The sequence below is a fragment of the Odocoileus virginianus genome, chromosome 3 (genome assembly GCF_023699985.2).
Source record: "Odocoileus virginianus isolate 20LAN1187 ecotype Illinois chromosome 3, Ovbor_1.2, whole genome shotgun sequence".
NCBI lineage: Eukaryota > Metazoa > Chordata > Mammalia > Artiodactyla > Cervidae > Odocoileus > Odocoileus virginianus.
The window spans coordinates 54,215,222-54,230,738 of NC_069676.1; the positions used below are offsets into that span (position 1 = coordinate 54,215,222).

General features: G+C 44.1%; 1 protein-coding gene across 10 annotated transcripts in view; it reads right to left on the bottom strand.

The window, feature by feature from the left end:
- The window catches only part of PPP2R2B (protein phosphatase 2 regulatory subunit Bbeta), a 512,526-nt gene that overhangs the window by 53,102 nt on the left and 443,907 nt on the right, over positions 1 to 15,517 (bottom strand). For all 10 annotated transcript variants that reach the window (XM_070465593.1, XM_070465592.1, XM_070465594.1 and 7 more), the window contains one exon: positions 6,349 to 6,513. In XM_070465593.1, the coding sequence (XP_070321694.1) occupies positions 6,349 to 6,513 (165 nt within the window). The remainder of the gene's footprint in view (positions 1 to 6,348; positions 6,514 to 15,517) is intronic.

Consider the following 15,517-nt stretch of genomic DNA (forward strand, 5'->3'; position numbering starts at 1 on the left):
GGCATTAGAATCTCAAACTGCAAACACAACCCTTGTCACTACCGCCAGGAGCAATAGAAAAAAAAAAAACTGAGAGATGAGGAAGAGAATCATCCTTTCCAACCCCTGCTGAGTATGCAGAGTGAGGGACATATGGAAATTAATATATGCAGCTCTGATAGCACGAATCTCCTCGGCATTTTGATTAAACACCGACGGTTATTAAATACCCTCCTTCTCAGAGCTCATCTCCGAAAGCCAATGTTGCTTTTCATTTTGAACTCTGATGAACTGTCTCAATTCCGTTTGCACACCCGGGCTGAACCATGGTCTGCGGAAGGCTGGCATTGGAGGAGGATGGAGAAAATCAATATGAAATGTCAGGCGCGAGGTCAGATTGAACTTGTTTTCCCAGTTGGCGGGAGCTGGGGCTGCCGCTGCAGCAGCCAAACAAAGGGAGATGCTCACCGAGGAAGGTCAGCACTTTGGACTGAGTCAAGAAAATGAATTTTGTTCGCTCCTTAATTAGATTAGGAGGCTGGCGGCTGGCAATTTTGAGTGCTGTTGGTGTCGGGATGGGACGCGGGGAGGCAAGGATGCGGCAGGGGTCTGCAAATGGCCGGCTAGCTCCTGGCCTCCCTAGGGACTGTCCACTGGGTTCTGCCCCTCCAGGGCTGCGTGGGACCCAGACTGCAGGGAGAAGCAGCCTCCAGGGACACCTGGGTGTGTGGGCTCAACGACTCTCCCCAGTATCTTCCTCAGGGAACGTCTCAGTCTTTAGGCAGAAGCTCAGAGCTCACTGCCTTGGGTTATAAGGTCCTTGTTACATCCCCTCCCAGCACCACAAGCCTCTGTTTCACACCTCTTATTACAGTCGTGATGTCATATCTATCTGGGATTCTCTGATGAATGCATCTTCCCTCCTCAGAGGGTGTGATGGTTCATCTTATGCCTTGACTTGACTGGACAATGGGGTGGCCAGATATTTGGTCAGATATAATCCTGTGGCTTTTGGAGGGTTGTTTTTGAATGAATTTAACATTTATATTAATAGACTGGGTAAAGCAGATTGTCCTTAATGTGGGTGGGCCTTATCCCATCAGTTGAAGATCCGAATAGAACAAAAAGCTGACCCTCCCTCCAGTAAGAGGAAATTCTGCTGCCTGACTCCTTCCAGCCTCGACATCAATTTTTCCCTGCCTTTGCTGTTGAACTGGAACACTGGCTCTTCTTGGACCACAAGACTGCTGGCCTGTGTGTTAAAAGTACTTCATCAGCTCTTCTGGGTCTCCTGCAGGCACGCTGCAGGTTGTGGGACCTGCTGGCCTCCCTAATTGCACGACCCAAATACTTCTAACAATTATTTCATATTTACATACACACATATAATACATGCACACACACATATGCATATGTATGTATGTGTGTGTGTATATATATATTATACGTATATGTGTATAAAAGATATATATTTCCTATTGGCTCCTTTTCTCTGCAGACCCTCACCAATACTGACCTTGAGCTCCAAGAAGGAAGAAAGCAGACCCGGCTTTGCTCATCACTGTGTCCCAGAGTCAGGTACAGTACCTCACATATAGTTTGTGGTCAATAAGTACTAGTTAAATAAATGAATAATGGGGCTTACATATCTGGAAGGAGGGTTGGAGTTTTGACCTCCTTGTAGCTGCCAGCCTCAAATCGGAGGGACTCAGGAAGAGTACCTGGAGAAGGGCATGACAACCCACTCCAATATTTTTGCCTGGAGAATCCCATGGACAGAGGAGCCTGGTGGGCTACAGTCCATGGGGTCACAAAGAGTCAGACACAACTAAAGCAACTTAGCATGCATGCACAGGAGGAGTAGCTGTGGTAACAGCTGCTGACATTTGCTGACTTCCATGTGCCTGACTCAGGGCTCAGCTCTTCGACACATGATGACAGTTACTCCTCATGAATAACCAGCCCTATGAGACAGTCTTTATTATCTCTATGTCTAACGAGGGGCTTGGGATTCAGAGGGATTCAATAACTTGATTCGGGGGGTCACGCAGCTGCTAAGTGTCAGAGCTGAGTTCAGATTCTGACACTTCTGCTCTAAGCCATTCTAATTCTGGAACTTTCTAAGGCCTTATCCTTTTTCCAGCTTGAGTTCACAGTTCATCGCGCCTTCTAGTCAGCTTCGTCCTCACTTTTCATCCCTGATGTGGGTCTGTCTGACTCCAGAGCCCAGGCTGGTGTCTGCCACAAGGGGCTGTGAACACACCTGGTATCTCGCGCCGTCTCTGCCATCCACTTAGGGCCGGTGGCCCTTCAAGCCCAGTTAGATGACTCGTGTCTCCTCCCACACAGCTGGGACCATGTCCCAGACTGGTCCTCACCCCCTCACTCTCTTTCCGTATGGCTTCTTATGAGTCCACAATCCACATGCCATTTATGTCAACCCTCAGGCATAAATTTATTTATGGAATCAATATATACTGAGCACATGTTTGTATGTCAGTCTTTTGTGATACAATGTGAGCAAAATATTGGGTTAGCTAAAAAGTTCACTGGGGGTTTTCTGTAACATCTTATGAAAAAGTCTGAATGAATTATTCGGTCAACCCAATAGATTCAGTTCGTGTCTTCCTCTAGAGGGGCAGGATATTGAATAAGTAATATCCATGTGTGATGAATACCAATCTCTAATATTGCTTTACATACCCACAGTGATTTTAAAAGAAAATGTTTATTTTCCCCTTTTCTTTCTCTTCAATTTCCATAGCTACCATCCTTGTCTAGGTTATGAATTTCCACTGTATTGAGACAAAGGCACCACCTTCTAATTCTCCTGTTTCTTCCCACCACCACTGTGTTAATCTTCCATAAAATACAAATCCTATAACTCTGTTCTCCAACCAAGTGATCTCCAATTGCTCTTCACGTCCTAGGAGCTGTGCTTCTCAAACTGGGGCACACGTATGTATCCTTGGAGGTCAGGGAGGAGGGGGAAGAGGATACAGTGGTGCACCAAGTAGTATAGGAAGCCATAGATAAATGTTGCATCTTCTGGAAATGTCAATTTTGTTTGAAATTTGGGTATGGGTACAAATGTAAATAGTAAATTAAGTGGAAAGTAGTCATTTTATGGGAATAAAATGTAAAACCCACGTGAAATTTTAAGATGGAAAAATAATACTTCAGAGAAAATCCACTGTGGTCAGCATGTCCCCTCAGGTGTTGGGCCTCTGCCAGGTGTGTGGCGTTTTGCTTTTGCTGAGAGGCCAGGCCACCCAGAGCACATCAGAGAGGCTGAATTGCTTTCCACTGCCCTTCCTTCACAGCAGCAAGGTTCATGGCCTGGCTCTGGGAGTGCTGAACCTGGCACAGAAGTTTAAGACGGACTAGCTATCAGAGGAGCCAGACTCTGGGTATAGAGCAGGTACTCAGTGAATGAATGAATGAATGAAGGCATAAACTTTTGACTCTGATATTCAACCACTGACTTGATATAAACCATCATACCTATTTGACCTCATTTTCTCCATATTCTTCTTTAACCCAAGCCCAACACTTCTTGCTAAGACTCTTTAAAGGTGTTACATCACGTCCTAACTTCAGGTTTTTGCCCTGAAGGCTGTGCCCTTGTGTGCAAAGCCAAAAACACCCTTCTCTCCATTTCTCACCTAACCAAATTCTACTTGTGCTTCAACATGACTCCTCAGCCTCTGCCTCCCTATTTTGAGGTCTCCCTCCAATGTCCCACGCTCCTATGAATGTCCATACCCCTAATTGTCTCCACCACTCATTTGGGTGTCCCAGGTACATCTTGCCTCATCAGCCAAACTTGACATTGCTTGAGTGTTAGGAGATGTCTTACCTTTCCATTTTACCTCTCAGAATGCTTACAAGCAATGGACAGATCACAGATACAAGAAGATCATGTTGAAGACCTGCCAATGAATTTTAGTCTAGATCTGCAGTTCTCAGCTAGAAGCAATTTTCACCCCAGGATATTTTACAATGTCTGGAGTCATTTTGAGTTGTCACAACTGGCCTTTGCTGCTTGTATCTAGCGTGAAAAGACCAGGTATGCTGAAAAGCATTCTACAATGCATAGGACAACCACCTCCACCAAAGAAAGAATCCTGTGCCCTTAATTTAACAATGTATTGTTAAGAAATCCTTGTGTTCATTATAGGATCTTCCTAACCTCTTTCCTTGTGTCCCTTTGTTCTCCCAGACAGAACCCAACATCCATCCTTCTTCTTCAGTCTAAGCAGCTTCTCCAAAAAATAACTGTAGTCAGATCAGTCCCCGGGTTAATTTAGTGGCTGTTCATTTAGTTCGAAAGAAAAGTTAAGTCCATTATCATGGCCATTATGACCAGGCTCTTGCATTCCTCCTGAACTTCACCTGTTCCTTCTCCAAGTCATTCTTTATATACCAGCCATATCAGGCCCCCTTGTTGGCTCAAAGATCAATATCAGCACAGACACTAACAAACATTGATAAAGCATCTATCACGAGCCAGGTACTATTTCAGGTGCTGGGAAATCAACAGTGACCAAAACAGGACAAGTCCATGGCCTCAAGGAGCCGACAGTACAGATCAGCAGTCGTCAAGGGAGCCTTCTGCAATGAAGGAAGTGTCTTAGGTCAGTCTTAAGTCAGCACTGTCAATATATGAGCTGCTATTGAGTACTGGACATGTGGAGCATCTGAATCAAAATCTTCCAGAAGTGTAAAATACACTCAGTATGACACATCTCATTAACAATTCTTAATGATTATCTTACCTAAGCCCTGCGACAAACCCATGAGGTGGATGATATTATCTTACCCATTTTTCATATGAGAAAACAGGCTTGGAAAGGTAAGGGAAAGTTGGACAAAGTCAGGTGGCTAATAAGAGATTAGCCTGGCTCTGAGCTGGGTCTATATGACTCCAGGATCCATGCAATCTACATCCCACCACACTAGTCATACCAGCTCCCCTGGGCAATACTCCTCACAGCAAAGGAGTACATGGACACGATCAAAATGACCCAGATAGTCACCCGACTCCAAGCCACACCTCATACAGATGATCATCACCTTGCTCACATCACTAGGAATTAAAATGAAAAACTGGGGCTCTGGGGGAGAGAGGGCTTCCCTCCCAGTTCTTCATGGCAAGCTTCAGTGGCAGAGCGGCCCCGGCAGACGGCGCTGGCCAGACACTCAGATCCTGTGGCTCCTGAGCATCTTGGAAGCTGCACATTCTTTAGCCTGACCCTGGGTACGGATGACGGCTGCCCTCCAGGCACCTTTACTCCAGGAAGCGTTTTGTTTTCTAGAAAATCTCTCCACTAGCCCCAGGTCCATCCTGTCCACTACACCTGGCTCTTGCTTCACTCGCTTACATCGGTCTTAGCCTTTGGCCGCCAAGCACTCAGCCCCCATGAGTTTGGAGCTGCTTTGAACCATCAACACCATGAAAACTCCAGCGTGACCCCTAGGCCTGTGAGCCTGGGGGACTCGACCCCACCCCCCTCTCTGAAGCCCTCCTGAGTGCCCACTAGAACCACTGCGCCTTCTAGGGTGCTGCTTCTCAAAGCCTCACCCTCTCCATGAAGCTAATAATCCCTGACCCTCAGCTGCTACTTTAAAAAAAAATTGAGATATAATTGACATATAATAGTATATTAGTTTCATACAACATAATGACTTGATATATGTATACAGTGCAAACATTTACGTTCAGTTAGCATCCATCACCATGCAGAATTGCAATTTCTTTACGATGAGAACTTCTAAGATCTTCTCTCAACAACTTCCAAATACACACTACAGTATGAACTTAGTCACTGTCCCAAGGTGCGATTCTCGATTCCTGTATATTCACAGGCTCCCCAACTGTCCAGCAAGTCCAGTTGATTCTACTGCCAGGATCTGTCCAGAACCCGCCCACTCCTCTCCACTTTCACGCCCCGCCCTTGTCGGGGCTATCCAAGTCTCCTGCCTGATATCACAACCCTCTCCTAACTGGTCCTCCCAACCCCGCTTCCTGTCCTCAGGTTCATTTCCCCCAGGGCCACAAGAGGGATCTTAGAACATAATTCAGATCATATCACAATGTGACAATGACAGGACTCAGGCCTTATTCACCTCTGTCTTCCACGGCCCAAAGCCAGCGCTGGTGGGATTCGACACCAGTAAAGGTTTTCTCTTGACTCAAACACCAGACTTGGGGCCGACCTCCGAGTCAGGACAGCGCGTGTGCAGCTCCCTTGCTCCCGCGTGTCTGAGGTGGGGAAGGACGGCAGCGCCCCGGGCCCTCCCCCTTCTCCTCTGCGTGTCGGGGCCGGGGCGCACCCCCCCTCAGCCCTGGGGCGGCTGGCTACTCACACTTGGTGTGCCGGTCACACAGCGCCGACGCCCGCATGTCGCACAGCCGGATGGTCCCCTTGCTGCTGCTGTACACGAAGGTGTTGCAGTGGTGGGGGTGGAACTCGGCCGCCGTGATCACCTCCGTGAGCTCCTCCATGTTGGCCGGCTTGATGTCCACGATATCTGGCGCAGACGAGTCAAGGAGGGGGCCGCGGGGAGGGGCGCTTCAGCGGGGACTAAGCATCGTGGCTTTATCTAGAGGAACAGGTCAGCGCGGAGCACACACGGAGGGGCCTCATCAGGACTCTGTGAGCAGGCGGCTATCACCGGACTCACGCAGACGCGGCCCAGGGACGTTCAGTGGCCAAAGGGAGAACTAGACCTCGGGTCCCCCCAGGCCCTAATCGGGGTTCCATCCCCCGTCACACGCAGATGCTCCATCCACATTAAAGTTACCTGCTCATGCAGTCAGGCTAAACTGTGCCAGGAGGCAAGGGCTTTCATTGCTCATTTTACAACAGCGGTTAAGAAACCAGTCCCATCACAACCAAACAATTCAATAGATTTGAAATTTTAACCAAACCCCTGGGCTGATAAATTATATCTAGGACAGACTGTGAATCTTCTCCCACAAAACCCCTTAGATCTTTAGAGAGGGTGTGGAGAGAGGGAACCTGCCTGTACTGTTGGGTGGGAATGTAAATTGAGACAGCCACTATGGAGGTTCCTTAAAAAAGTCAAATCAGAACTACCCTGAGAAAATCATAATTTAAAAGGACATGTATACCCCAACATTCACTGCAGCACTATTTACAATAGCCAGGACATGGAAACAACCTAAATGTCCTAAATGACAGATGAATGGATAAAGAAGATTTGGTACATATATACAGTGGAATATTCGGAGAAGGCAATGGCACCCCACTCCAGTACTCTTGCCTGGAAAATCCCATGGACGGAGGAGCCTGGTAGGCTATAGTCCATGAGGTCGAGAAGAGTCGGATACGACTGAGTGACTTCACTTTCATGCATTGGAGAAGGAAATGGCAACCCACTCCAGTGTTCTTGCCTGGAGAATCCCAGGGATGGGGGAACCTGGTGGGCTGCCATCTATGGGGTCGCACAGAGTCGGACATGACTGAAGGGACTTAGCAGCAGTAGTAGGATACAGTGGAATATTATTCAGTCATAAAAGGGAAAGAAATTAGATCTTTTGTAGAGATGTGGATGAACTTAGAGCTGTCATACAGAGTTAAGTCACAAAGAGAAAAAGAAATATCATATATTAATGTATATATGTGGAATCTAGAAAAATAGTACTGATGAGCCTATTAGCAGGGCAGGAATAGAGACACAAACGTACAGAATGGACCTGTGGACGCAGGGAGGGCGGGGGAGGGTGGGACAAATTGGGAGAGAAACACTGACATATATACACCACCATGCGTAAAGCAGAGAGCTCATGGGAAGCTGCCATATAACACAGGGAACTCAGCTTGGTGCTCTGTGATGACCTGGATGGGTGGGATGGGGGCGGGCGGGAAGGAGACTCAAGAGGGAGGGGATATATGTATACTTAGAGCTGATTTACTTCACTGGACAGCAGAGACTAACACAAAACTGTAAAATAATTTTACTGCAATAAAATAAAAATATGTCAATGAAATTATAATAATAACAGTTGCTACCACTTACTGAGCACTGACTACAGGTCAATCGCTGTGCAAAGCACGTCATGTGCTTTCTTTCATTTAATCCTTATAACAGCTCTCTAATCAGCACTTTACTTATCCTTGTTTTTTAAAGGGTGGAAACAGACTCTTGGAGTATGTAAGTAACGTGCCCCAAGTCATATGGCTAAAGAATGGCAGTGGTAGGATTTTATCCCAGGTGCAAGATTTGCACTTTTTAGTAATTATGCAAAATTTCTCTTACTGAAGATATACAGGATCTCAAATCTCCACAAACTGTGATTTGCTTTAGAGCTTGTGTGGGAGTTCATGTATTAAAAAGAAGCCATCCAATTGCACAGCAGGGTAGTTTTGGCCTCCCATGTAATACACCCCTAGTTTTATCATCGTCTTTCTTTTTTTGTCCTGAGTATTTTCCTTTCTGATGAAGAATTATCATACCTCTATTTTTAAGGAACATCTCCTTGTGTATTGAAATCAAACATTTGGCCTTTCATCTATCAATATGATGGTGACCTAACAGAAACAAACACCTTTAGTGGGCATGAGTTTGTGCTGATCCATTCACATTCCTACTGAGAGCACGGGGGACCTGGGTGCAGGTAGGGAGGTACCTGAGGGCTTGCTGTCTGAGAACCAGCATAGGAAGAGGTCTCTTGATGCGGATGCTGTGAACCAAAATGATTCTCACTTTTGAGCCATATTTGTGATTTTGCCCCTCCTGTTTATCACCAGGTAGCATTTTTTAACTTAACATTTGTTTCTATGGGTGAACTTAAATCAACTTACTTTTTTCTTTACTCAGCCTCGTAATCAGTAACCCAATATTCATGAAATCATTGGTTTAATAAGCTAGTTACATTTTAAATAACACACCTGAAATAAATGCATTTAATAATTAAAATGAACACATTTATGTGTGTGCCAGGAACTTACGAATCACATTTTGGAAAACACTGCATTGAATCAACAAGCAATAACTTGAGACAGACAATGCCATTAGACTGGGATGGATAAGTCTATGTTTTTTTGTGAGGTTGGTGGCCTAATCTCCTTAGAGTTTAAAAGAGTAATGAGTAAATGCACTGATATTTTTAGTCACATTAGCACTAACAAAGTAGTCATCTACTAGCAAACATCACCCATGCTCCTGGTTTGAGGCAATAATGGCTGTGTATCTAGTTGTGCCTCTTTCTCCTTCAATTATCTCTTATAAATCCTGTTGGGTTCTTTCTAAAATTAGCTTGAGACTGAACTAACATTACATCTTGCTACAATTTCCCTCAGCAACCCAGATACAGATATAACTTGTGTCTCCAGAGCATGTAGGTCCCCTGGACTCATAAAATACTACCTTTCAACTCAACTGCTCTCAGAGTTATAAATATTATCACAGTTAGCATCGCGTGCTGGGGAACAGGAGCCTGTTTCCCCCCAGAAGAAGGCCCCAAGCTGCAGCTCTGGGGTTCTCTCCAGCCCCCTGACCCATGCATGCCCTGGGCTTTGTAGCCACAATACAGGGTGGGGTGAGCAGAGGTTAGTGTTCAGCTGTTGTCAGACTTCATTTCCCTCCAGAAAGAGCCTCCATACTCCACTGTGCCAGTGAGCATGTTTCTCTTTCCCCAAAATAGGGCAAGAAAATCTGGTGTCAGCTTTCTCAACCTCTATCAGTACAGCTCTAAAAACAAGCTTAACTGGAAAGGATCTTGGCTGTGTGGGAAGGGGAGGTGCTACATCTCTGGTTACTTTTTTTCTCACCTAAAAATAAAGCTCACAAGTTAGAACGTGTGAAAATGAAGTGCTTAAACATATATATGAAACCAGGAGCATCCTCCACCTTCAAGAACACCATGAGAATTGAGTGTGCTTAGGGCTGCTGCCTCTGGACCCTTCCTCTCTCCTTCCCCCTCCATCCATCCTGGACCTCCAAGCCTGCCCACCATCCCTCACAACCAGGCAACTTCCTTGTGACTAAATAGAGTGCTTCTTTGGGTCTGAACTTATGGGGTTCAGGAGAAAAGCCATGACTCCAATCCTCTTTTTAGTAATTGTGGTGATAAGGACAAGGAAGATAATACGAAAATAAAAAGCAGTTGCCAAAGTTCATCAAGTGCCACGCACTGTCTCATTTGCTTTTCACCTCATCCTTATGACGCTAATATTATTAATAGACCTGTTTTCGAGCAGAGGAAACAGTGACAGAGGTAAGTTACTTAATGTTATATGATGGTAGCGGGTGGAGCTGGCATCTGAACCCAGGTTTGTTCGACTCCAGAGCCTGGTTCCTGACCACACTCCACCCTCCTTCACTGAGAATGGCCCCCACAGAGCCGGCCTTTCTCAGCAATGTAATTCAGGCTCTCTTGAAACTCCCCTGGCTTATCTGAGAGGGATTCTGCTTGGAACTGGTGCTCGCTCAATTTGCCCACCACTCTGCGCACTACATTTTTCAGAACCAGAATTTGGACCCAGCATCTGACCTAGGAGTTTTTTTTTTAAGGAACTGTAAGTTGAGACAGAAGCAAGATAAAGGGTTTCTTGAATTGTTAACTGATGGAGGATTTTCTGAGTTCTAAAAACATTTAGGAGTCTAATTTCCAAAAATTCAACAGTGTGTGGGGATGACAAGAGAGCATATTTTACATGCATTATCTGTAAACTCAGTCTTTTTCCTTATACAGTTCTCAAGGGAGATACACACCTCCAGCATGTGTGGTTGTGCCCTTCATGTAGGGAGGGAAGGAGACAGGAAAGGAGTAATGCTTGGCTCCCTGTATTATCTTGGAAATGGAATGATGCATGTTGACAGTCAATTTTCTTTTCCTCATCTTTTAGAGCTCTCTATCCAAATTATTTCCCTGTTGTCCCAAAGAACTAAATAGCAAAGGCAAAACAGAGCAATGGATTCACGGCTAATATACAAGGCAGACAGCCAACAGATTGCTATTAAATTAACCCTGGGGCTTGACAGATCTGTTCATCCTGACCCCAACCGCTTATGGCATTCCTTATTAATGCTGAGCCCAGGCAAATTACCTCTGCTAACAAAAGGGGTTAATATGCCTCTCTGCTGGGACTCGAGGCAGCGCTGGGGACAGGAGGGGGCACAGCCAGTTTGGCAGCTGAGCTCCACGCTTGGAAGGCAGGAGGTGGGAAGGTGAGGGCACTGCTGTGCCAGGCAATGGCCTAAGGCATCATTTAAAATAATAATTGAAGACACTAGGAGGTCACCTCTTAAGGGATCAGCTTCAAACAAATAAAAAGCCAAGGCCATAAATTACATCAGTGGGGTAAGGAGATGAAGAGGGTTATGGCAGGATGCTCAAGGGGAGATAGATGGGGACCATTCAAGAGTCATTTCCTTGATCCCAAATTTGGAAAAGTTTTCTATCAAAATATCTATAGAAACATTATAAAGGAGAAAGACTGACAACAACCTTAATACACAGAAATAGGGAAATGATTGAGTAAATTCTGGTTGATATCATTAAATTGTTTATGCAATAAAATGCCAAGTCTGTTAAACAACTTGCAGGAAAAATTCTATCTATAGTGTGACCATAATGTTATTTAAAATTTATACTCTGAAACTGATGGCCTAAAAGGCAAAAATACCAAATGTCATTGATAGTTCTACTGGGGTGGGTCTATGAATTTCTTTTCAATGATCAGTTTTTTCACTTCTACATTTTCTTTTAATGACGTTGTACTATTTTAAGATTGAAAAAGTCAAGATTTTTTAATGCTTATTATACATATGTATAATTTTAGGTGAGGTAAGTTAGATAAAAATATATACAGTCTGATCATAGGCATGTAAAAAGAATGAGAGAATAGAATGGAAGAAAATATAGTTATATCTTACAGAGGGATTTCATTTTAAGGTTAGTATTAAATTATCCTTTAAAAATGCTAGCTTGGGTTCATTCATTTGTTCCTTCATGTATTTAATAAATATTCACAAAGAATCTGCTAGGGATAGGTTCCAGGCACAGGAGATATAGCTGTGACCACAGCAGATCAAAAAATCCCTTAAACCATGGATCCTATGTTCTAGAAGGGAACATGGTCACTAAACAAGATAAATAAATAGAATATATAATTTATTAGGTAGTAATAACTGCTAAATAGGCAAAACAGGGAAGGGAGAAAATACATATGTGTGAATGGGCAGTGTGTATGTGTGCATATGTGTGTGTGTGTGTGTGTGTGTGTGTGTGTGTGTGTGTGTGTGTGTGAGACCCTAGATTGAACAGAAGATGACTTCCTGGATAAATAAAGAATTTAAAAAGTTCCTCATTTTTCTGAGCCCTACTGTGGAATTAACCAGCATTAAAATTGTGATGTAAATTCCTTGTATATACACAAAATTAGGTGGTGAGATTATAGGTCATTTTATAATCTCTATAATGAATGCATATTATTAAACCAAGAAAACAAACAGTGAATACAGTAGTTTCCTTAGCTTAGAACCAGCTATGAGACAGTTGAGATACCAGGAACCTCATCTCTGGGTAAAGCTGAAGACAATATTGTGTTAAACACTGCGATTGTAACAAGTGGGGTCAAAAGATTAGAATTCATTTTGTTTCCAACTCTATTTTGCTCCAAGATACAGGAAAGTCATTTTCTTTCTCTCAGGATTTCAATTTCTTTGCCTTTGAATGGGTATCATCCTGTTAACTCTGTTAGTCTGAGAAATTTTGATGATCAAATAAGACAGTGGAGAAAAAGTTATTTATTTAATATTTTTGCAGCGGATTGAATAATCCCAACTTTGAAATAAGACGTGTATTTTTCCCCAAAGATAACTTTTATATGCATTAGGTTTGTGAGTTTTTGAAGATATTCTCTCATATGCTTCTGTCTTGATCTCTGCTAATTGTGCTGATACTGAGTTTTTTTCTCTCCCCTTTCTTTCTAAGCCAATTACTGATAGCAGGGTCCAGCAGGAGGCCAGTCTGCCTGTCGAGTCAGAGACTGGACTCTAGATTCACCTGGGTAAGACACCCATGTTCAAAAGCAGTCGAGGGTTTTCAGATAGCGCTTCAAGTCTGCCAGTACTGAAAGTGGAGAATAGCCTTATCATGACCTTGAAAACTGAGCATATTAGAGCTGGATTCTGTTTCAGGGGACATGAGTTGATTTGAGTCTTTATTCCAAAGTCTGATTGAATCTTTGGGTATAAAGCAGTGATTACAAGCCATCCAGATCTTGTCAGCAGAAAGGACTTGCTGTTGGACGGCAACACACTGAAAATCTCTGAAGAGGACTCCGAGGGGTCTTCCTCTCTCAAGAGCTTAAAAAGCCAATGAGCAAATATTCGTGGAGGGCTCTGCCAACTGCTAGGATCAGTGTGAGAGGACTGACAAAGAGACACATGGTGCCCTATGAGGTGCTTTTGGACACGTGTTGAGCTGCAAAAGACATGGGATAAGATGTCCTTTACAACTGTGGGTGGGGGGTACTTGAAAGTCCCATAACCACAGCCTCTTTCTTATTCCTATTCCTATTTCCTATTTCTATTTCCTATTTCCTATTCATGTGACACAGCTTGAAATTTCTCCATTAGAAAACACTCAATACTTGCTTCAAAGGCCAATGCACATGTTCCTTTCTGTATGAAATGTTCCAGCCCTTCTTTCATGATCCTTCCTACCTATGTATCCATATCACCTTGACCGTACCTCTGGGATTACACTTAAGATACCGTGATAGAGGGTGTTTTCCTGGAATATAAGAGTGAGGCAGGCCTAGATTTGGAGCTTCACTGGTGACTCAGTGGTAAAGAATCCACCTGCCGATGCAGGAGAGGCATGTTCAATCCCTGGGTTGGGAAGATCCCCTGGAGAAGAAAATGGCAACCCACTCCAGTGTTCTTGCCTGGGAAACCCCATGGACAGAGGAGCCTGGCGGGCTACAGCCCATGGGGTTGCAAAGAGTCGGACATGACTTAGCGACTAAACAACAGATTTAGATTTTAATCTCAAATCCTGTGGCCAGTTACTATCTAATCCTCATTTTAAATGTCTTTGAACTTGTGAATTTATCAACAAAGAGAGGAATAAAACTATAGGAGATGATATAATCCACCTGCTACTTCATAGAGGCCCCCTCCCACCCCCCAAAAAAAAACAAAAACAAAAACCTGTCAGTCTCATCCTCCCTAGTATGGTTACATGTCTGTCTCCCTCTGTCCACATGCTCACTGTGAAAGCTTTGTGAAATGTTAACTTGGTGAAGCTCAACACTTCTAAAATGTTTCTGGTTGTGGTGGGGTAACAAGGATCATTCTCTGGGGCGGGTAAAGCAGCCACCCTGCAGGCACGCACAGGTTCCCCTGGTGCTCAGTCAAACAGTGATCTACATGCTGTTATAATGGACCCTGAGACCTGGTTAAAGCCCCCAGTCAGTTGACTTTAATTGAATCATGAGGGATTTATCCTGGGTGGGCCTGAACTAGTCTGTTGGCAGGCGTTTAAACCAAGGTTAGTCTTCCTTGAGGAAGAGAGCCCAACAGATGCTGAGACTACAACTCCTCTCCCTTCCCTCTCAATCGTCCATCTTGATGGCCGTGTGTGATCGTGGCCTGTGGTGTTCCCGCCTGTGGTGTTCCAGCTTCTTGTGGTCTTTCTACGCCTGACTGCTGGCCTTAAAGACTTTGGGTTTGCAAGGCTAATTCACTGTAATATGTCAATCTGTCTCTCTCTCTCTGGACACCCACATATACTCTCTTACTGGTTTTGCTTCTCTGGTTGAATTCATCCTCCCTCTAGATTACAAGGACCATGATATCAGGGATGTATTTTTTATTCATCGTGGCATCTCCAGTGCACACCATAAGTGCTCAGTAAATGTGGATGAGTTTTCATTAGCTATCTACAGGGAACTCTACTCAATACTTTGTAATTACCTATATGTGAATGGAATCTAAAAAGAGTAGATATATGTATACGTATAACTGATTCACTTTGCTCTATAGCAGAAACTAACACAACACTGTAAATCAACTATATTCCAATAAAATAAAAATCTTTAAATGTTTTGGGGTTTTACACTAATTTATTCTTGTGACTTAGCATCCTTCTTTAGGCAAGGTTTTTTTTTTTTTTTTTTTTTTTAAGATGCAGAAAACTCACAGTAGGTCAATAGGCCAAGATACCAGGCCTGGATGTGTGCATGATCAGTTGCTCAGTTTTGTCCAACTCTTTGCAACTCCATGGACTGTAGCCCACCAGGCTCCTCTGTCCATGGGATTCTCAGGCAAGAATACTGGAGTGGGGTTCCATTTCCTCCTCCAGGGGATCTTCCCAGCCCAGGGATCAAACCCAATTTCTTGTGTCTCCTGCACCGGCAGGCAGATTCTTTACCACTGCACCATCTGGATGTAGATCATTTAACCTGTGCTTTTCTTAGCAGAGAATGGGATCCAAGCAACAAGAATGGGATCCAGGATAAGAAGAATAGGGAACTTAAAATATGCCCCCAATAATAAA